At 45.9% G+C, this 23362-nt stretch overlaps 1 protein-coding gene across 1 annotated transcript in view; it reads right to left on the reverse strand.

Moving 5' to 3' along the window:
• Positions 1 to 1533: 1533 nt before the first annotated feature.
• Positions 1534 to 23362, reverse strand: part of LOC132762147 (squalene synthase-like) — a 35749-nt gene continuing 13920 nt past the window's right edge. The window contains exons 6-9 of the mRNA XM_067463191.1: positions 16919 to 17110; positions 10992 to 11168; positions 8117 to 8269; positions 1534 to 2075 (exon numbers count right to left, since the gene is read on the reverse strand). Coding sequence (XP_067319292.1) covers positions 1854 to 2075; positions 8117 to 8269; positions 10992 to 11168; positions 16919 to 17110 — 744 coding nt within the window. The 3' untranslated portion in view covers positions 1534 to 1853. The remainder of the gene's footprint in view (positions 2076 to 8116; positions 8270 to 10991; positions 11169 to 16918; positions 17111 to 23362) is intronic.

Below are 23362 nucleotides of genomic sequence, written 5' to 3' on the forward strand. Positions count from 1 at the left end.
TCACCCTGGTCATTCCACAGATATATAAACCCTTTTGCCTAGTTCCAACAGACCTCACTATCTCTGAGGATGCTTGCCATAGATGCAGGCGAAACGTCAGAAGAGAATGCCTCTAGACCATGGCCATATAGCCCGAAAAAACCTACAACAACCCAGTGATTCTGGCCATGAAACCCTTCGACAATATAGTTCCTGCAGTGTTTTGTAGAACATGACAGATACAGCCTTGCCAAGATATTCTTTCAAAAACATTTATTGGTTTGTAATAATTATGACAATAGTATAATAACAATAATAATAACACCATGTTTTATTTACTACCTATCTCTCCTGGTGGCTCAAGGCAGGGTGCAACAAAGTAAAAAACATATGAACATAAAATATATACAATAAATTACATCAATAAAAACACAAAAATATGAAAACTTGCACCAAACACAGATGCAAAATTGGCAAATAGTAGCAATAAAACAAAAATCAAAATTCATGATTGAAAGTTGACTGGGTAGGCCTGCCAAAAGAGAAGTGTCTTCAACTGCATTCTAATTTCCGACACCTCCTTCAGCTGTCGAATCTCTTCCATCAGGTCATTCCACAGTCTTCTCTTTGGAGCAGCCAACAAAAAGGTCCTCTTGGTGATGGTCACCAGTCAGGTTCTGGATCTTGTAGGTAATCTGGACCCAAACCATGTAGGGCTTTAAAGGTAAAAACTGACACTTTGTACTTTAAAACCCAAGTGCAAATAAACATAGCAAGTGGGTTGTTGTAGATCTTTCGGGCTATATGGCCATATTGTAGATTCCCCGAGCCGTAGTTTGAAAACCCCTGGTCTGGAAGCATTTTTCCTGATGTTTTGCCTGCATCTATGCCAGGCATTTACAGATCTCATAACCTCACAACCATAGATGCAGGCAAAACATCAGGAGAGAATGCTTCTAGAACATGGCCATATAGCGCAAAAAACCTACAACAACCCAGTGATTTTGGCCACAAAAGCCTTCATAGGATCATAGAATCAAAGAGTTGGAAGAGATCTCATGGGCCATCCAGTCCAACCCCATTCTGCCAAGAAGCAGGAATATCGCATTCAAATCACCCCTGACAGATGGCCATCCAGCTTCTGTTTAAAAGCTTCCAAAGAAGGAGCCTCCACCACTGCTGAACAGCTCTCACAGTCAGGAAGTTCTTCCTCATGTTCAGATGGAATCTCCTCTCTTGTAGTTTGAAGCCATTGTTTCGCGTCCTGGTCTTCAGGGCAGCAGTAAACAAGCTTGCTCCCTCCTCCCTGTGTCTTCCTCTCACATATTTATACATGGCTAACATAACTCCTCTCATCCTTCTCTTCTTCAGGCTAAACATGCCCAGCTCCTTAAGCCGCTCCTCATAGGGCTTGTTCTCCAGACCCTTGATCATTTTAGTCGCCCTCCTCTAGACACATTCCAGCTTGTCAATATCTCTCTTCAATTGTGGTGCCCAGAATTGGACACAATATTCCAGGTGTGGTCTAACCAAAGCAGAATAGAGCATGGGTAGCATGACTTCCCTGGACCTAGACACTATGCTCCTATTGATGCAGGCCAAAATCCCATTGGCTTTTTTTGCCGCCACATCACATTGTTGGCTCATGTTTAACTTGTTGTCCACGAGGACTCCAAGATCTTTTTCACATGTGAAAAATATAAACAAACATAGCAAGAAAAAAGAGAAATGAAGTGTGGATGTGTGGCTCATGTATTAATCTAGGGTAGTCCCATTTGTTACTGTGTACCTTTAAGTCTCTCGGGTTGAGAAAGGCAGGGTAGAAATGAAGTAAATAAATAAGAAATAGATTTAAGTTACATTTCGGAAAACCCTCAGTTCTCAGCTATGTGTATGTCTTCATCAGCTACCTTGGGTACCATGTTCAGATACTGCCAGGCCAAGACAGCTAAAACCATCGCACAGGACATGTAGATGGCGGAGTAATGGGTTTGTGAGACTATTGCCCTCGTGGGTGAACACAAGGAGCAGAGAGAAGTGACAATTTGTTGGGTTCTGCTGGAGGAAGGATCAGTGCTGGGGATCTTCCGATAAATCTACCAAGAAAACAGAAAAGATACAGTAAGAATCTGCCTCTCCAGAAAAGACTTCTCAGGATAACATTGAGCACTTACTGGTCCTAAAGAAATATCCAAGAAATAGTAAGTCCCTATTTGAGCAATTCAACATGCTGATGATGGCTAATAACGGAAGAAAAATATGGGGAGTATTCAATAAAATTAATTCAATCATTATTATTTTTTTGTCGTGTCAGGAGCAACTTGAGAAACTAGGTTCTTGTGGGTTTTTTCGGGCTATAGGGCCATGTTCTAGAGGCATTTCTCCTGACGTTTCGCCTGCATCTATGGCAAGCATCCTCAGAGGTAGTGAGGATGCTTGCCATAGATGCAGGCGAAACGTCAGGAGAAATGCCTCTAGAACATGGCCCTATAGCCCGAAAAAACCCACAAGAACCTAGTGATTCCAGCCATGAAAGCCTTCGACAATACAACTTGAGAAACTGCAAGTCGCTTCTGGTGTGAGAGAATTGGCCGTCTGCAAGGACGTTGCCCAGGGGACGCCTGAGTGATTTGATGTTTTTATCATCCTTGTGGGAGGCTTCTCTCATGTCCCCGCATGAGGAGCTGGAGCTGATAGAGGGAGCTCATCCGCCTCTCCCTGGATTTGAACCTGCTACCTGTCAGTCTTCAGTCCTGCCGGCACAGGGGTTTAACCCACTGCGCCACCGGGAGCTCAAATTCAATAATAATAATCATTGATAATAATGATTATTTATTTATAGCATTTATATTCCACAAGGGACTGACCAGGATTATGACTTGAACTTATGTAATTTTAATTGAATGTTTTATATTTGATATTTTAACTATTGTTTTAAATGTAAATTGATATTATAATTGTCTTTGTTTGGGCATCTAATGGTTGCCGGTTGTAAGGCCACCCTGAGTCCTCCTCTGGGAGTCAGAAGGATGGGATATAAATGTATGAAAGAAATAATAAATAAATAAATTCAAGAAAATAAAGATGCATACCAAGTTGCTTGTATAATTCGATTGCCTGTTTACCTTATACAGGCAATCGAATTATAACTTTATGCAACATGACATCATGTGTTTACTGGTTTCTTTGAAAATAGGAGATATACATACATACATATATATATATATATATATATATATATATATATATTAGGCCTGGGTAACAATGGAAAAATTTGTTTCTAAACTCGTTTCGTTTTTAGGGGGTCCATTGCGTTTCGTTTTTTAAAAGAATTCCTAATTTTTCTTTAAAATTTTTTCGTTATTTACGAAATTTCGTAAATTTCGAAATGATTCGTTAATGAGGACGCGATTGCACAATACGCTAAAAAACCCTCCAAATGGGACAGGGGGAACTTCTGAAGCTTCCCTCTCCCTCTGTTGTTGACTGTTGGTGTGAAAATTTATTTTTTTATCACTGATAAAACAAACAACAACTATAAAACTTGCACCAGACATACGGAAATAATAACGAAACAATTTCGAAACAATTTCGAAACAATTTCGAACCAATTACGAAACAATTACGAAATAAATTGAAAAATTCGTTTCGATTTTTAATTGCTCCTGCATAGCTCAATATCAGATCGTAAGCTAATTTAAATACGAATCAATAACGAATTACGAAATTAACGAACGAAACCGCCCAGCCCTAATATATATATATATATATATATATATATATATATATATATATATTCCCTGAAGAAAGCCTTAGGAGTATAACCATGATGAAGTGCATCCAGCTTTTTCACAAAGCCAGCCCCGGTTGGAGTGGGCTTCCAACCAATTGTGTAGCCTGTTGTCGACCTTTGCAACCTGAAAGACAGTTGCATCTGTCAAGTAGGAAAATTAGGTACCGCCTTAAAGTGTGGGGAGTCTAAATTAACTAATTTATGGGGCCATAAAAAAGACTCCAGCAAAGCACTCCAGCAAAAAAGCATGCGGGGAATGAGGAAGTACTTCAACAATGTCGCAGATGGACGATGAAAGCGACAGCTCCCCTGGCAACCAGAAAAAGTTAAATAGCCTCTGTGTGTATGTTGTATGTTAAAATTGGCATTGAATGTTTGCCATATATGTGTACATTGTAATCTGCCCTGAGTCCCCTGCGGGGTGAGAAGGGTGGAATATAAATGCATAATAAATAATATAAATCAATCTCTCTATCTATCTATCTATCTATCTATCTATATATATATAATACAACAATTCCTTGAGCATGTACATTTTCAGTTTCTTCTGGGTATGGCCTGTCATCCCTATATGGCTTTGGTTATATGCTGTCTCCTTACATACAGGTCTGTTTGAGCATACTAATTTCAGAGGAGATCCTTCTATTGATTCCATCATCCCCTTGGGTACATCTGGCAGGAAAACCAGTGGAAACTATATTGGTGCCTTTGCCCAGATCAATGGTTCTCAGCTTGTGGGTAAGAGCCCTCAGTGGCGCAGTGAGTTAAACCCCTGAAGGACTGAAGACTGACAGGTCGCAGGTTCAAATCCGGGGAGAGGCGGAGGAGCTCCCTCTATCAGCTCCAGCTCCTCATGCGGGGACATGAGATAAGCCTCCCACAAGGATGATAAAACATCAAATCATCCGGGCGTCCCCTGGGCAACGTCCTTGCAGACGGCCAATTCTCTCACACCAGAAGCGACTTGCAGTTTCTCAGGTCGCTCCTGACACGACAAAAAAAACCAAAAACCTGTGGGTCCCCAGATATTTTGTCCTTCAACTCCCAGAAATCCTAACAGCTGGTAAACTGGCTGTGATTTCTAAGAGTTGTAGGCAAAACACTTGAGGACCCACTGGTTGAGAACCTAGATTTTATTGAAACAAACTTTCCTAGACTTTATTGAAACAAACTTTCAAGAGGTTTTACCACCTATGTCGCTTCAATGTGTAGGCGACTCTCAATTCTGTAGCCAATGTAGCTACAGAATCCAGTAGAATGCTACTTTCAGATATGAAATGTGAACCAGATATATTAATTTAGTCTAAGAGAACCAGTGCGGCATAGTGGTTTGTGTTCTCAACTATGATTCAGCAGAATAGGATCAGAATCTCTAGTCAGCCATGGAAGCACACCTGTTGACCATGGGAAAATGTCATACTTTTAGCTTTAGAAAACCCTGTAAGAGGATCATCTTAGGTTCAGTATAAGTTGAAAATAACCTGAAGGCACAAAAAAAGAACAATTCAATCTAAGAAGGATCAACAACAAAAGATGTGAACAGGTAGGCCTGGATCCTCTTGGGAAACCCAACTAGAGGAAATAAAATAGATGGAGTAAAATGAATTGATGTAAATGTTGGCTCTCCATTCCACAAAGGAGTTAGTGGATCTACTCTGGGCCTTTCCACGCAGCCCTGTATCCCAGAATATCAAGGCAGAAAAACCCACAATATCTGCTTTGAACTGGGTTATCTGAGTCCACACTCAGATGATGTGGGATTTTCTGCCTTGATATTATGGGATACAGGCAGAGGCGGTCCTAGGTAATTTTCAATGGTAAGCAAACAGTATTTTGGCGCCCCCCTCCCCAACCAATCACTGATATATAGATAGATAGATAGATAGATAGATAGATAGATAGATAGATAGATATAGATATATATTGGCATAGACAAATTTTGGCCCTCCAGGTATTTTGGACTTCCTACTGGTTGTTTGGAATTGTGGGAGTTGAAGTCCAAAACATATATATATATATATATATATATATATATGCTAGCCATCCCCTGCCACACGTTGCTATGATCCAGTCTGGTCATCTTGAAAAGAAAGTAATGAGAAAGTTGGTTTCTTATGTAATTTCTTGATGCTTGTGGGTAAACAGTATTTCTTGTTGTTTCTTTGTCAGTGTTAATGTAGTGATTATCTGGTTTGCCTACTCTGGAACATAAAACATATCATTGTCCTTCTTTAGGGATCCCTTTCACATCTATAATATTATATCTTCTGTGTGTGTGTGTGTTTGTGTTTGAATCCTATAGATCTATCTATATCTATGGCAGGATGGCTCTTTGTCAGGAGGGCTTTGATTGTTTTCTTGCTCTGGTGAAGGGAGTTGGTCTGGTTGGCTATAAGGAAGCATTTCTCAACCTGGGGGTTGAGACCTCTGGGGGGATCATGAGGAGGTGTCAGAAGGGTCGCCAAAGACCACTGGAAAACAGTGTTTTCTGTTGGTCATGGGGGATTCAATGTGGGAAGTTTGGCCCAATTCTATCGTTAGTTGGGTTCAGAATGTTCTTTGATTGTAACTGAACTATAAATCCCAGTAACTACAACTCTCAAATGTCAAGATCTATTTCCCCCCAAACTTCACAGGTGTTCACATTTGGGCACATGGAGTATTTGTGCCAAGTTTGATCTAAATCCTTCATTGTTTGAGTCCACAGTGCTCTCTGGGTGTAGGTGAACTACAACTCCAAAACTCAAGGTCAATGCCCACCAAACCCTTTCAATATTTTCTGTTGGCCATGGGAGTCCTGTGTGCCAAATTTGGTTCAATTCCATCATTGGTGGAGTTTAGAATGCTCTTTGATCGTAGTTAACTATAATCCCAGCAACTACAATTCCCAAATGACCCTGGAAGGAGAGCCGAAATTGGCCCAGGCCTGTGTATGTATATGTATGTGTACGTGTGTACACACACACATATACATACACGCGCGCACACACACACACACACATATCTGTATATATATATATGTATAAATATATATCTATGTAAGGAGAAGGCCGCTGCCAAAGAGGGCATTGGTGGCGGCGGCTTCCCCCTTGACCCTCCATGCTCCTTCCTCCCAAAGAGGGCCTCAGCCGTGGCAGCCTCTCCCTCGCCCCTCTGATGCTCCGTCCTCCTTCCACCCCAGGCTGGGTGCCAGGTTTGGGAGCCCAGCCTGAGGAGGAAGGGAACTTTTAGCCATGGAGCAGCAGAAGGGCGAGGGGGAAGCTGCCGCCGCTGAGGCCCTCTTCGCCAGCAGCCTCCTCCTTGCCCTTCTGCTGCTCCATGGCTAAAAATTCCCTCGCCAGGCTGGGCTCCCAAGCCTGGCGCCCAGCTTGGGGAAGAAGGAGCACGGAACAGCAAAGGGGCGAGGGGGAAGCTGCCGCCGCTGAGGGCAAGGAGGAGGCTACTGGCGAAGTGGGCCTCAACGGCGGCAGCTTCCCCCTCGCCCTTCTGCTGCTCCGTGGCTAAAAGTTCCCTTCCTCCTCAGGCTGGGCTCCCAAACCTGGCACCCAGCCTGGGGTGGAAGGAGGACGGAGCATCAGAGGGGCGAGGGAGAAGCTGCCACTGCTGAGGCCCTCTTTGGCAGGAGCCTCCTCCTCGCCCCTCTGCTGCTCCGTGGCTAAGCCCAGCCCAGCCCGGGAAGGAAGGGAACTTTTAGCCACGGAGCAGCAGAGGAGCGAGGAGGAGGCTCCTGCCGAAGAGGGCCTCAGCGGCGGCAGCTTCCCCCTCACACCTTTGCTGCTCCGTGCTCCTTCCTCCCCAGGCTGGGTGCCAGGCTTGGGAGCCCAGCCTGGCGAGGAAGGAACCCTTTTAGCCACGGAGCAGCAGAGGGGCAGGGAGGAGGCGCCCCTGGCTGAAATGAAGTGTTCCGCAACGGCTTACTTTGCGTAACGGTTGAGCCGCCCCTGGATACAGGGCTGCGTGGAAAGGTCCAGAGTAGATCCATTAAATCATTTGTGGAATGGAGAGCCAACATTTACATCAATTCATTTTATTCCATCAAGGCAGAAAATCCCACAATATCTGCTTTGAACTGGGTTATCTGAGTCCACACTCAGATAATGTGGGATTTTCTGCCTTGATATTATGAGATATAGGGCTGTGTGGAAGGGCCCTCAGTTGGTACTAGCAATAGGATTCCAGCTGAAATATTTACAAGAATATATATATTTTTAAAAAATGCCATCACACTGCCATTGATGCCAATTTACCTCTTCCATATACTGGTACACTTTACTAGAAAATATATATATATATATATATATATATATATATAATGCCATCACACTGCCATTGATGCCAATTTACCTCTTCCATATACTGGTACACGATGGCTTTGACAGCTTGGATGTTGGTGGCATCCATCATCAGCGAAATGTCTTGCCCTTTCCGGATCTTCACCGGCCCCTGGAAGACCTGTGGATTGTTATAGCAGGCTGCCAAGATGACAATGGCTCTTACCTGGAAGGATGAAGGAGAAATTAGGAAAAAAGAGATTTGCTTAAATTTGGCCAAAAGATTTTATCTATGTTTTTTGTGTTTATGCACACATGTGCATACGTGCCAACTTATGATGACTCCATTAATTTTGCAGGGTTTTCTTAGGCAAAGAAGACACTGATTAGATTTTTCAAGCTCCTTCAGTTCTTGCAATTTAATCTTTAAATTTATCATATCAACATTCTTCTCAGATTTTCTTTTTTAGTTTGATTAATCTTTTTCTATATAACAGTGGTTCTCAACCTTCCTAATACCATGACCCCTTAATACAGTTCCTCATGCTGTGGTGACCCCCCAACCATAACGTTATTTTTGTTACTACTTCATAAATGCAATTTTGCTACTGCTATGAATCATAATGTAAATATCTGATCTGCAGGATGTATTTTCATTCACTAGACCAAATTTGGCACAAATACCCAATTCACCCAAATCTGCATACTGGTGGGGTTGGAGGGAAGATTGATTCTGTCATTTGGGAGTTGAAGTTGCTGGGATTTATAGTTCACCTACAATCAAAGAGCATTCTGAACTCCACCAACGATAGAATTGAACCAAACTTGGCACACAGTTCTCCCATTACCAACAGAAAATACTGGAAGGGGTAGGTGGGCACTGACCTTGAGCTTGGGAGTTGTAGTTCACCTACATCTAGAGAGCACTGTGGACTCAAACAATGGTGGATCTGTACCAAACTTGGCATGGTTACTCAATATGCCCAAATGTGAACAGTGGTGGAGTTCGGGAAAAACGAACCTTGTGATTTGAGTAGTTGCTGGGATTTATAGTTCACCTACAATCAAAGAGCACTCTCAACCCCACCAATGATAGAATTGGGCCAGACTTCTCACACAGAATTCCCATGACGAACAGAAAATACTGTGTTTACTGACATTCTTTGGCGACCCCTCTGACACCTCCTCACAACCCCCCCAGGGGTCCCGACCCCCAGGTTGAGAAACACTGCTATATAATGTCTTTTTGTATGTCCACTTTTATACTCAATATTATTATTTCACCAATCCACCCCACTATATAAAAAGTCTTGATTTTTTTATTCTGCCAAAATTCTCTATTAATTTATCCAAGTCCATTCTCAAGATTCTTTTACACTAGGACATTACTTAGGAGAAAATTGTCTGTTTTAGTTTAAAGTGTTTCTCCCATCTAAATGGACTCTCACACATTTTATATATGATTTGTCTATCTGTTTGAACAGAGCTTGAAGGTCTAAACATGTTTTTCTTTTGTTTCCATATAGAATTTTTTTGTTTTTCTTCAGTCTAAAGATAAGTTTGCATCCATTCCCCCTGGTCCAGTCGCATCTCCATACACAGTTTGTAAACTGTTTGTTTCAAACTATTTGTAGGGATCCACTTGTTTTCTCTCTCTCTCATTCTGGTTCTGTTCCTTTTATTTTTGATGTTGTTGCCATTGATGCCATTTCTTCTCTTGCAAACTATTGCTTTCCTTGGTCAATCTGATGTACTATGTCTTCTTTTCCTCATTGAATCTGATCAGCCTAAAATTTGATTAGCTTATTATTATTATTATTATTATTATTATTATTATTATCTCCTTAATATTCAATTCTGTTTGCAGTTTGAGTCCACCTTTTCTTAAATTGCAATCACAATGATAAGATCTACAGCTGTGACAACTTTTTCATAAAAAAATTAAGAGCAAAATACTGAGAGAGGGTAATAGAACTTTACTTTCTAACAGCAAAATAATTGGCTTATTGCTTATTCTCACTTGGAATATGGACTGTTTTTTCCCCTTTGCTCTCTCATTTCAATTATTGTTGATTTACAATCGCTATTGCTCTGAGTATTTCATCTTCTTCTTTGTTGTTGAAAACTGCCATGCAATTATTAATAATGTAATTTTAAACCCGCAGACCAATCTTCCTCTCTTCCATATCCTCCTCCCCGAAAAGAATGATCTCATTTCCAAAATCCAGGTGAGATTTGTTATTAACTCAACAAAGTTGCTCAATTTTCCTCCCAATTTTGAAAAGTGTTCCTAAGTCTGTTGGGGATACAATAAGCCCAATGCCCACAAATTGATGGTAAAATAGAAGGAGTAATTCAGGTTCTTGAACAATTCCTACAGTGCTACATAATCTTTCAATAAGACAATTGGTTGTGATGGCTTCCTTTTGCTTAGATGACTTATCATAATTCTGTGCAATCTACCTAGCACTGGGGCATTCACCATTTGAAATTGCATATGGCCAAAACCTTCAGGCATTGCTAACCCTTGAGATCATCCAGTTTGACTCATGATTTTGTTAGAATAGACACATAAGAAATTAGGAATTAAATGGTCTGGTTTCACAGAGAAGTTTTAGAACATGCCAACGAGACCTACAAAAATTATGAGGACCACCCCACCCCCACAATTGCTACAAATCGTGAGTGATGGACACCAACATTTGGAAGTTTCTGACATACTAGATTTGTGGACTCATCAAGGAAAATCGTAATATTTTGTTAAATGGAAACATTTACTATTTGAAAATTTCTTGAGCCCTTTCACATGACAGAATCATAACATAATTCTTCCACTGCAATGACCACTGGGATTTTGAATGTTTGAGTTTTCAATCTGAGGAATTACAGATCAAGGATTCTACAAGAGGCACCCAAGGGACAGATCCATCAGCGACAATCCAACCTACCTGAGGGATAGCACAGAAGTTGAAGACTCTCTGGTTCTTCAGTCGGGACAGGTATGTCAAGACATCAGGGATGTGATGCAGGGCATTGGTGATGAGCTCATTCAGACACTGGACAGCTTTGTTGACATTCTCTGGTCTGGCCAGATCTGACATCGTCTTTGCATACTTGCTCCACACCTGAGAACACCAAAGGGTTATAAATGCCAGGCAATCAGTTGCTTGCTGGGATGTTGAAATGGCACACTGAGAAGTCTGCTGCTTCACCCAATTTTCAGTAGTTTTGCCTTAAAATATGTGGAAACCCCCATATTAAAATATTATTCAACTCCATACAGAAAGTCCCTCAAATTTCTCTAGCTTTTTCTCCAAGTGTTCACACAGATCACTGCCATATGAAGCAATGGCAAACCACAGGGGGCTGCATCTTTTCCTGTCTCTCCAAGAACTGCCACTGCATATTCAAATGATGGACAAGTCCCTTCTCTTCTAATGTCCAAGTAAACAAGGAGACCCCGAATTCGGCCTAATTCGGACCGTTTTTCCAAATTAACTATTCCCAATAGGTCTCCTAAGGTAACTTGGTGTAACCAGGTGAGCGGGCCCTCTGGCTTGAAGGTGGTGTTGTTGAACGCCAGGTCTGTCAACGGAAAAACAACTTGGATTCAGGATTTAATCCTGGAGGAGCGGGCAGATCTGGCGTGCATCACGGAGACCTGGTTGGATGAAGCGGGGGGCGTAAATCTCTCCCAGCTTTGTCCTCCAGGTTTCTCCGTGCAACACCAACCAAGAACCGGAGGACGGGGAGGCGGGGTCGCAGTGGTCTATAGAGATACCATCCATCTAACCAGGAGCCCCATCCCGCAGACCACAAATTTTGAATCTGTCCACCTGAGGGTGGGTGACCGGGACAGAATAGGGATTCTGCTAGTGTACCGTCCACCTCGCTGCACTACAGTCTCCCTACCTGAGCTAGCGGGGGTGGTCTCGAGCCTGGCGGTGGAGTCCCAACGGCTTCTTGTGCTGGGGGACTTCAACATCCACGCCGAGGCAACCCTCACAGGTGCGGCTCAGGACTTCATGTCCGCCATGGCAACCATGGGGCTGTCCCAACAAATAACTGGCCCCACCCACTGTGCTGGACACACATTGGACTTGGTTTTCTGCCAGGGATGGGAGCAGGGTGGCGGTGTGGAGGAGTTGTCCATCTCTCCGTTGCCGTGGACCGACCATTTCCTGATTAGATTTAGGCTCACTGCGCCCCCTAACCTCCGCAAGGGTGGAGGACCCATTAAGATGGTCCGCCCCAGGAGGCTAATGGATCCGAATGGATTCCTGACGGCTCTTGGGGAGTTTCCCGCCACCGCGGTAGGTGATCATGTCGAGGCCTTGGTCGCTCTCTGGAATGGGGAGATGACCAGGGCTATTGACAAGATCGCTCCGGAACGTCCCCTCTCAAGTAACCGAGCTAAACCAGCCCCTTGGTTTACTGAGGAGCTGGCAGCGATGAAGCGAAGGAAGAGGGTTCTAGAGAGCGTGTGGCGCTCGGACCCAAGCGAGTCAAACCGAACACGGTTTGTGTCCTTTTTAAGGGCATATGCCGCGGCAATAAAAGCCGCAAAGAAAACTTTCTTTGCGGCCACTATTGCGTCTGCAAAAAACCGTCCGGCGGAGTTGTTCCGGGTTGTCAGAGGTCTTTTAACTCCCCCCATCTCAGGTGGGAGCCCTGACAATTCGGCAGCGCGCTGTGAAGCATTTGCTCGGTTCTTTGCAGACAAAGTCGCTTTGATCCGCTCTGGGCTGGACGCCACATTAGATGCAGTCTCTGTGGATGTGACACAAGCACCTGCTTGTCCAGTTTTGTTGGATTCTTTTCAGTTTGTGAAACCCGAGGATGTGGACAAGATACTTGGAGGAATGAGACCCACCACGTCCATCCTAGACCCCTGCCCATCCTGGCTTCTGAAGGAGGCCAGAGGGGGATTGGCCGAGTGGGTAACGGTGGTGGTTAATGCCTCCCTTCGGGAAGGCAAGATTCCAGCGAGCCTAAAACAGGCTGTTATAAAGCCGCTGTTGAAGAAACCATCACTTGACCCCACTAAATTGGACAACTTTCGGCCTGTTTCCAATCTTCCCTTCTTGGGCAAAGTCATGGAAAGCGTGGTGGCCTCACAACTCCAGGTATTCTTGAGAGACACGGATTATCTGGATCCGGCACAGTCTGGTTTCAGACCGGGACATGGTACCGAGACGGTCTTGGTCGCCTTAGTGGATGATCTGCGCCGGGAGCTAGACAGGGGGAGTGTGTCCCTGTTGGTGCTCCTGGACCTCTCAGCGGCCTTCGATACCGTCGACCACGGTATTCTTCTGGGGCGCCTTGCAGAGATGGGTCTTGGGGGCACTGCTCTGCAGTGGCTCCGGTCATTTCTGGAGGGTCGTACTCAGAAGGTGTTACTGGGGGACTCCTGTTCAACGCCACAGCCGTTGATCTGTGGCGTTCCTCAGGGTTCCATCTTGTCCCCCTTGCTGTTTAACATCTACATGAAGCCGCTGGGTGAGATCATCCGGAGTTTCGGGGTGCGGTGTCACCTGTACGCAGATGACGTCCAACTCTGTCACTCCTTCCCACCTGCTACTAAGGAGGCCGTCGAAGTCCTGAACCGGTGCCTGGCCGCTGTAATGGTCTGGATGAGGGCTAACAAACTGAAACTAAATCCAGACAAGACAGAGGTACTCCTGGTCAGTCGCAAGGCCGAACAGGGTATAGGGTTACAGCCTGTGCTGGACGGGGTCGCACTCCCCTTGAAGGCGCAGGTTCGCAGCTTGGGTGTGACCCTGGACTCATCGCTGAGCCTGGAGCCTCAGGTTTCAGCGGTGACCAGGGGAGCATTTGCACAGCTTAGGCTCGTGCGCCAGCTGCGCCCGTATCTTGGGAAGTCTGACTTGGCCACGGTGGTACACGCTTTGGTCACATCCCGCCTCGACTACTGCAACGCTCTCTACGTGGGGCTGCCCTTGAAGACGGCCCGGAAGCTTCAGCTAGTCCAACGCGCGGCAGCCATGTTGTTAACGGGAGCAGGACGCAGAGAGCATACAACGCCCCTGCTGTCCCAGCTCCACTGGCTGCCGATTCGCTACCGGGCCCAATTTAAGGTGCTGGTGTTATCCTACAAAGCCCTAAACGGTTCCGGCCCAAAATACCTTGCAGACCGCATCTCGGCCTACGAGCCCACGAGGGCCTTGAGATCATCCGGGGAGGCCCTTCTCTCGGTCCCGCCTGCCTCACAGGCACGTCTGGCGGGGACGAGAGAGCGGGCCTTCTCGGTGGTGGCCCCCCGGCTGTGGAACACCCTCCCTGCTGAGGTTAGACAGGCGCCCTCCTTGATGTCCTTTCGTAGGGGCCTGAAAACATGGCTCTTCGAGCAGGCCTTCAACTGAGTGTATCTTGAAACGACACTGGAATGAACTAGGACTATGAATTTTGGCTATGACCCCAGGACTTGACGAAGCGGATTTTTAGTATAAGTATATGTTATGTTGTATTTGTCTGGTTTGTATTGTCGTGATTTATTGTACACTGTCTTTTTGTTGCTGTTCACCGCCCCGAGTCGCCCTCGGGCTGAGAGGGGCGGTCAATAAATGCAAGAAATAAATAAATAAATAAATAAATAAACAGCAAGAGCAAAAACCTCAGAAGAGACACCTATTTCTTCCTACACGAGATAATGGGTAGATCCAGACAGCCTTTTATCTCACAAGCATCCACGTTAAAAACAAAACAAAACATGGATGTCTGCACCCACACACTTTCTGGGATGGGTGTCCAGATATTCTGTGGGGACTGACCTGGCAGAACACCTGGGGACCCTACCACAATATCCCAAAGCCCCAAACCACTTTAAAAAGTGAAATAAACATACCCAGCCTTCATTAGAGTCTTGCTGGAGCTCTCCCAGCCCATAAAAATGACATGCCAGGAGAGCTCTCGTGGCACCGGGAGAGCTCCAGCAATACTCTAATGAAGGCTGGGTAAGTTTATTTCACTTTTTAAAGTGGTTTGGGGGCTTTGGGGGAGGGGTGGGATTTTCATAGTTTACTTGGCTTATTTAGCCTGGTAAACCGTGGGAATGGTATCTGGACTGTAGTTCAGATAATGGATAATGGATTTATCCTGTGCCGAATGAATCCACTATCTAATTAATTCGGCACAAACCAGGGTTTTTCTGGTTTATGCCAAATTAATTGTGGGTTAGCCAGAATGTCGTCTGGACAGTCCCCTTTTTATTTAAGTTTCCACAATAAAGGGACTGTCTGGACGAGCACAATGTCTCAGGGTTAGGGTTAGGGTTAGGATTAGCCATCAAGTCGAACCCCCTGATCAATGCAGTATCTAGACTTAGAGCATTTCAAGAAGGAAACTCTCTGTGCCTTTTTTGGGGAAAATATCTAGAAAAAGAGATCCCACCCACTCTCTGGATTGCCCAACCATTCTAATCTTCAAGAGTAATGTTTAAATAACACCTATCCATGTAACAACTTAAAGCTTTGGTTGTATTCTCTGCACACAAAGAACAAACCTTCTTATCCCTCTTAGTGACAGACCTTGAGATATTTAAAGATTGAAACTATGCCCTTGAAAACCAACATGGTGTAATGGCTGAGCATGACTAGGGTTTGATAGCATGATTGCCGATGAAAACCTCTCTATTTTTCTTGGGCATCTCACAGAGTCCCAGTCCCAGAAAACCCTATGATAGGTTTGGTTTAACGTTTACATAAGTTGAAAAACTTAAAGGCAGACAACAACAATATCGTACTATAAATCCTCCTTCCTAGAATCATAATATCCTAGAATTTGAAAAGACCACAAGGGCCATCCAATTCAGCCATGCAAGAATACACAATCCATGCCTCCACAATAAACAGACAGTAATTCAGGCTTCATTTTAAAACCTCTAATGAAGAAGATTCCACTTGAATCAGGAATCCACTCAGGAATTTTTTCCTACTGTTTAGGTCAGTGGTTCCCAACCATTTTGCTTTTTTTGCCCAGAGACCACTCTCCAAAATTAGTAACAAAAGGGTTACGGACCAGTTTTTGGTAAACTTTAGATTTGGTTTGGGATGTTGGTTCAGAAAATTGCATTGGATAGACCACATCAGCTCTACTTTCTGATACAGACCATATATCATGGTCAGTGACAGGGAAGGAGTGGCAGGCGGTGCAAAAGGAGTGGAAATAAAATAAAATACCCATGTTGATCACCTTTTTCTGGACATGCTTCAGTTTGTCAGTATCCCTCTTGGATTTTGGTGCCCAAAACCAATGTAGGATTATTCTAAGGAGGTCTGACCAAAGCAAAACAGAGTGGTACTATCACACTGCTCAATCAAGATGTTGTATTCCTACTGATGTATCCCATTATTGCTTTGGCTTTTTCAACTGTGGCATTACACTGTTGACTCATGTGTAGCTTGTGATCTACTTATTTTTTTTATTTATGTACTTTATTTATACCATGCCTTTCTCTTCATGGTGACTCAAAGCGGCTAACAATCCCACATCTTGATCAGTTTTAAGAAGTGAAATCAAACAATACAGTGTGGATTAAGGCAAAAAACAGATCAAAATATAACAAACATGCTGAAAATAGCCTTTAAAATTCACAATCCACAGTCTTGGAACTCCCTTCCAATTTGCTCAAAGTTCTGGATATCTTTCTTTTCTTTTACTTAATTTCTTTCCCCTAACCTTCCCTCCAGGCCTGATCTTTCTTGGCTTCTAATGTGGGTGTTCAAGGTTATATATATAGTTATTGTAGGGACTGAATGCAAAATCACACAACTTTTTACTCTGCTGTGGTCCTTCCTGGCCTCAAGCGGCCTTTGCCTTCTTCCCTTATCATCTGTCCCACCCTAATTTTCCTTACCTCTCGGGGCCAAAACTCTCTGCCTGCAAGTAGGTCTTCATGGTAATCCCGGATGATGTCGATTTTGTGCAGGAAAACTCCCATGGTGTTTGCGAGCTCTGTGTCCTGGCCAACAGTAAGGTCCTCTAGCTTGGACACAGAGAAGAGTTGAGAGAGGCCGATCCCCAACTGACCAGACGCGTAATGACAGTACTGGAGAAGTTCAAAAATACCAAGCTTTAGGACATGGCTAGGAAAACACAAACTTTCAGTGTGGGTTTGTGGCAGTGTTTCAGCTGTAAACAATGCAGTGAAACAACTTGGATGTTACTCTGTATGCCTGCCTCCCCTAGAATCCTTTACTAAATATATATGAACAACATAATAAAGAGAAACTGAAAGTGGAGTGACACCTGTCTGACCAGTGACACATAACATTCTGTTATTAAAAGGCATTAATCCACAGAAATGAAAAACAGTAGAAAAGTGGAGCCTGCTAAAAGAAAAATTAACTTAATTAGGTGATCCCTTATTGTTCGAGTAAGATTGTCCTCCAAGTTCAGTGTCCTGGTGGTGGGTACAGAGGAGCCCTATTCTTGACCTACATCAGTTTCCAGGTGGAAAGCAGTCCCGGTAAATTGCCTCTGTATCTGTCTATATATGTTGCATGTCTAATTGGCATTGAATGTATGCCATATATATGTGTATTGTTTTAATTGTTTTTATGGGTTTTTTGGATGTTTTGCCGATAATAACGATTGCTTATGTTAATTGTTATCATTGCTATAATTGCTATTGTTATTGATGTTATGTTTTTGTTGTCATGTAATGTGGGCATCGAATTGTGCCTTGTTGTGTAAGCCGCCCTGAGTCCCCCTCGGGGTGAGAAGGGCGGGGTATAAGCGACCGTAATAAATAAATAAATAAATAAATAAATAAATATTGTAATCTGCCCTTAGTCCCCCGCAGGGTGAGAAGGGCGGAATATAAATACTGTACATAAATAATGAATAAATAAATTACATGGGATAAGGTCCTATGAAGAAGCCTTCAAGTTGTTCCCAGAAGGTTTAAATTATTTTCCTTTAACCATGAAAGAATGATTTGATGAGGTTGTTTATTTCAGGTATGCGTGCTGTTCCTTCTGAATAAAAAATCTGTGGAAACATGTTGGCCTGCTCTCCCTTCTTGTGATCCCTATCCCAATTTCTGCCTTTGGTACTAAATTTCTCTTAAGACAAAAAAATGCCAAGGAACACAGCTACTTTGTTAAATAAGGTATCCCTGTACTAGACTGGGGAAGGGAGAAACTGGAAAAGCAGCTTTACAAACATATGTCTTACTTGGAAGCTTTTGGTACATTCACTCTCTGTTTTGACAATGTTTGGTGCTGCTTGGATATTGGCAAGTACTATGTAAAGCCTATGATGATAAAAACTATGATGACATTGGTTTAGATGTCTTGCTTTTCTCATATGCAATGAGGATGGGCTTCCGCCCGAGAACAGGTATATCTGTCCAATTTTTATCCATTTATATTTACCTGAGAATGCCAGCTCGGATGTTGATTTATATGTTATTATTTATCCCATTTATTTATTTATATATTTATATCCCACCATTCTCCCAACATGGGATCTCTGGTGACCTTACCAAATATTATTTATTTATTTATTTTATTTGCTGCATTTGTTAACCGCCGCTCTCAGCCCTAGGGCGACTCGCGGCGGTGTACAACATGTAAAACACATTTCACAATAAACTACAACAACAAAACAACCTATCACTAGTACACTATCATCTAATTACACTAAAATAATCCGCTTCGTCTTGACATAGAATCATAACCAATCTCGTAGTCTACATTCCGTTCCAGTTGTCATTTCCAGTTACTATAGCATTTAGTTAAAGGCCTTCTCGAATAGCCACGTCTTCAGGCTCTTCCGGAAGGACATAAGGGAGGGCGCCTGTCTGATGTCAACAGGGAGGGTGTTCCACAGCCGGGGGGCCACCACTGAGAAGGCCCTCTCCCTCGTCCCCGCCAGGCGTGCCTGTGAGGCAGGCGGGATTGAGAGAAGGGCCTCCCCAGACGATCTCAAGGTCCTCGTGGGCTCATAGGCCGAGATGCGGTCCGAAAGGTATTTTGGGCCGGAACCGTTTAGGGCTTTGTAGGATAACACCAGCACCTTAAATTGGGCCCGGTAGCAAATCGGCAGCCAGTGGAGCTGGAACAACAAGGGCGTTGTATGCTCCCTGCGTCCTGCTCCTGTTAGTAACACGGCTGCCGCGCGCTGGACTAGCTGAAGCTTCCGGGCCGTCTTCAAGGGCAGCCCCACGTAGAGAGCGTTGCAGTAGTCGAGGCGGGATGTGACCAGAGCGTGTACCACCGTGGCCAAGTCAGACTTCCCAAGGTACGGGCGCAGCTGGCGCACAAGCCTAAGCTGTGCAAATGCTCCCCTGGTCACCGCTGAAACCTGGGGATCCAGGCTCAACGATGAATCCAGGATCACACCCAAGCTGCGAACCTGCGCCTTCAAGGGGAGTGCGACCCCATCCAGCACAGGCTGTAACCCTATACCCTGCTCGGCCTTGCGACTGACCAGGAGTACCTCTGTCTTGTCAGGATTTAGTTTCAGTTTGTTCGCCCTCATCCAGACCGTTACAGCGGCCAGGCACCGGTTCAGGACCTCAACAGCCTCCTTAGTAGCAGGTGGGAAGGAGTGACAGAGTTGGACATCATCTGCGTACAGATGACACCGCACCCCGAAACTCCGGATGATCTCACCCAGCGGCTTCATGTAGATATTAAACAGCATGGGGGACAATATAGAGCCCTGAGGAACCCCACAGGTCAAAGGCTGTGGTGTTGAACAGGAGTCCCCCAATAACACCTTCTGGGTACGGCCCTCTAGAAATGACTGGAGCCACTGCAAAGCAGTGCCCCCAAGACCCATTTCCGCAAGGCGCCCCAGAAGAATACCGTGGTCGACGGTATCGAAGGCTGCTGAGAGGTCCAGGATCACCAACAGGGTCACACTCCCCCTGTCTAGCTCCCGGCGCAGATCATCCACTAAGGCGACCAAGACCGTCTCGGTACCATGTCCCGGTCTGAAACCAGACTGTGCCGAATCCAGATAATCCGTGTCTCTCAAGAATACCTGGAGTTGTGAGGCCACCACGCTTTCCATGACTTTGCCCAAGAAGGGAAGATTGGAAACAGGCCGAAAGTTGTCAAATTTAGTGGGGTCCAATGATGGTTTCTTCAACAGCGGTTTTATAATAGCCTGTTTTAGGCTCGCTGGAATTTTGCCTTCCCGAAGGGAGGCATTAACCACCACCGTTACCCACTCAGCCAATCCCCCTCTGGCCTCCTTCAGAAGCCAGGATGGGCAGGGGTCTAGGATGGACGTGGTGGGTCTCATTCCTCCAAGTATCTTGTCCACATCCTCGGGCTTCACAAACTGAAAAGAATCCATCAAAATAGGACAAGCAGGTGCTCGTGTCACATCCTCGGAGACTGCATTTAACGTGGCGTCCAGCCCAGAACGGATCAAAGCGACTTTGTCTGCAAAGAACCGAGCAAAAGCTTCACAGCGCGTGACCGAATTGTCAGGACTCCCGTCTGAGGTGGCGGGAGTTAAAAGACCTCTGACAATCCGAAACAACTCCGCCGGACGGTTTTTTGCAGACGCAATAGTGGCCGCAAAGAAAGTTTTCTTTGCGGCTTTTATTGCCGCGGCATATGCCCTTAGGAAGGACACAAACCGTGCTCGATTTGGCTCGCTTGGGTCCGAGCGCCACACGCTCTCTAGTTCCCTCTTCCTTCGCTTCATCACTGCCAGCTCCTCAGTAAACCAAGGAGCTGGTTTAGCTCGGCTACTTGAGAGGGGACGTTCCAGAGCGATCATGTCAATTGCCCTGGTCATCTCCCCATTCCAGAGAGCGACCAAGGTCTCGACATGGTCACCTACCGAGGTGGCGGGAAAATCCCCAAGAGCCGTCAGGAATCCATTTGGATCCATAAGCCTCCTGGGGCGGACCATCTTAATGGGTCCTCCACCTTTGCGGAGGTTAGGGGGCGCCGTGAGTCTAAATCTGATCAGGAAGTGGTCAGTCCATGGCAACGGAGAGATGGACAACTCCTCCACACCGCCACCTTGCTCCCATCCCTGGCAGAAAACCAAGTCCAATGTATGTCCAGCACAGTGGGTGGGGCCAGATATTTGTTGGGACAGCCCCATGGTTGCCATGGCAGACATGAAGTCCTGAGCCGCTCCTGTGAGGGTCGCCTCGGCATGGATGTTAAAGTCCCCCAGCACAAGAAGCCGTTGAGATTCCAACGCCAGGCTCGAGACCACCCCCGCTAGCTCAGGTAGGGAGACTGTAGTGCAGCGAGGTGGACGGTACACTAGCAGAATCCCTATTCTGTCCCGGTCACCCACCCTCAGGTGAACGCATTCAAAATTTGTGGTCTGCGGGATGGGACTCCTGATCAGATTATTAATCACCAGCTGCAATAAATCTTACCAATCGAAAGGTAGGTAGTTCAAAGCCTGGGTTGAGGTAAGTGCCCAACCTTCCAGGCCAGTTCATGACGCACCTGGCAGTTTGAAAACAGGTATCGCTTAAGCAGAGAGGTATTTTATGTCACCATAAAAAGGAAATACTAGAAAATGCTAGCAATCCAAAGAAAGAAGGAAGTTGTGATTAAAGTTCTTCAACATGGAGGATGGAGCAACAGCACCCCCTGTGGCTGGAATCGAGCACAACTTTCAAGATGCCAAAGATGGGAAAATGTATATATATATATATATACTAGCTGTGCCCTGCCACGCGTTGCTGTGGCCTTTAGTAAGAGTTTTGAAGTCTCTGCCTGGCCTCTCTTCCTTCCTTCCCTCGCTCTCTTTCCCTCTCTCTCTCTCACACACTCCTTCCTTTCCCCTCTTTCTCTCTTTCCCCCTTTCTCTCTCTCTCACTCCTTCCTTTCCCCTCTTTCTCTCTCTCTCTCCCTCTTTCTCTCTCTCTCACTCCTTCCTTTCCCCTCTTTCTCTCTCTTTCCCTCTTTCTCTCTCTCTCACTCCTTCCTTTTCAAAGTAGAGGTAGGTATCTGGAGTGTTATGAAAGAGAGGTACCTACCTATTCCTTCCCCCTTTTTCTCCCCCTTTCTCTCCTTTCTTCCTTCTCTACCTCTTTCTTTCTTTTTTTCCTTCTTTCGCTCCTTGGTTTCATCCTTCTCTCTTTCCTTCATTCCCTCCCCCTTTCTTCCTTTGCCTCCTTTCTTCCCTCCATGTTTCCTTCCTTCTTTCACTTTTTATTTTCTTTTCTCCTTCCTTCTTTACCTCTTTCCTGCCTTTCCTTCCTTTTATTTTTCTTTCCTTTCTACTTTCTCTTTTTCCTTCCTTCGATACCTCTTTCTTTCCTGCCTTCCCTCCTTCCTTTCTTCCTTCCCAATGCTTACCCAACCCTTCTCGTGCTTTCTGTTGGGTCATGGGAGTCCTGTGTGCCACGTTTGGTTTTTTTCCATCGTTGCTGGAATTCAGAATGCTTTGATTACAGGTAAACTATAAATCCCAGCAGCTACAACGGAGGGGGGTGGGTGGAGGAGGAGTGCAGGGGCGGGGCGTCGGTGGGTGTGGGCGGGGCTTGGGCGGAGGGGGTGGGAGGAGGAGTGCAGGGGATGGTTTTTGCAGTTTGAAGGGGGCGGGGCTTGGAGGTGGCGTGGGCAGGGTAAGATGGAGGAGGGATGGTTTTGGCAGTTTGAATTTTGAGTAGGGCTTACCCAACCCTTCTCGTGCTTTCTGTTGGGTCATGGGAGTCCTGTGTGCCACGTTTGGTTTATTTCCGTCGTTGCTGGAATTCAGAATGCTTTGATTACAGGTAAACTATAAATCCCAGCAGCTACAACGGAGGGGGGTGGGTGGAGGAGGAGTGCAGGGGCGGGGCGTCGGTGGGTGTGGGCGGGGCTTGGGCGGAGGGGGTGGGAGGAGGAGTGCAGGGGCGGGGCGTCGGTGGGTGTGGGCGGGGCTTGGGCGGAGGGGGTGGGAGGAGGAGTGCAGGGGCGGGGCGTCGGTGGGTGTGGGCGGGGCTTGGGCGGAGGGGGTGGGAGGAGGAGTGCAGGGGCGGGGCGTCGGTGGGTGTGGGCGGGGCTTGGGCGGAGGGGGTGGGAGGAGGAGTGCAGGGGTGGGGCGTCGGTGGGTGTGGGCGGGGCTTGGGCGGAGGGGGTGGGAGGAGGAGTGCAGGGGCGGGGCGTTGGTGGGTGTGGGCGGGGCTTGGGCGGAGGTGGTGGGAGGAGGAGGAGTGCAGGGGCCGGGCGTCAGTGGGTGTGGGCGGGGCTTGGGCGGAGGGGGGTGGGAGGAGGAGGAGTGCAGGGGCGGGGCGTCGGTGGGTGTGGGCGGGGCTTGGGTGGAGGGGGTGGGAGGAGGAGTGCAGGGGCGGGGCGTTGGTGGGTGTGGGCGGGGCTTGGGT

The sequence above is a fragment of the Anolis sagrei genome, chromosome 1 (assembly GCF_037176765.1).
Source record: "Anolis sagrei isolate rAnoSag1 chromosome 1, rAnoSag1.mat, whole genome shotgun sequence".
Taxonomy (NCBI): domain Eukaryota; kingdom Metazoa; phylum Chordata; class Lepidosauria; order Squamata; family Dactyloidae; genus Anolis; species Anolis sagrei.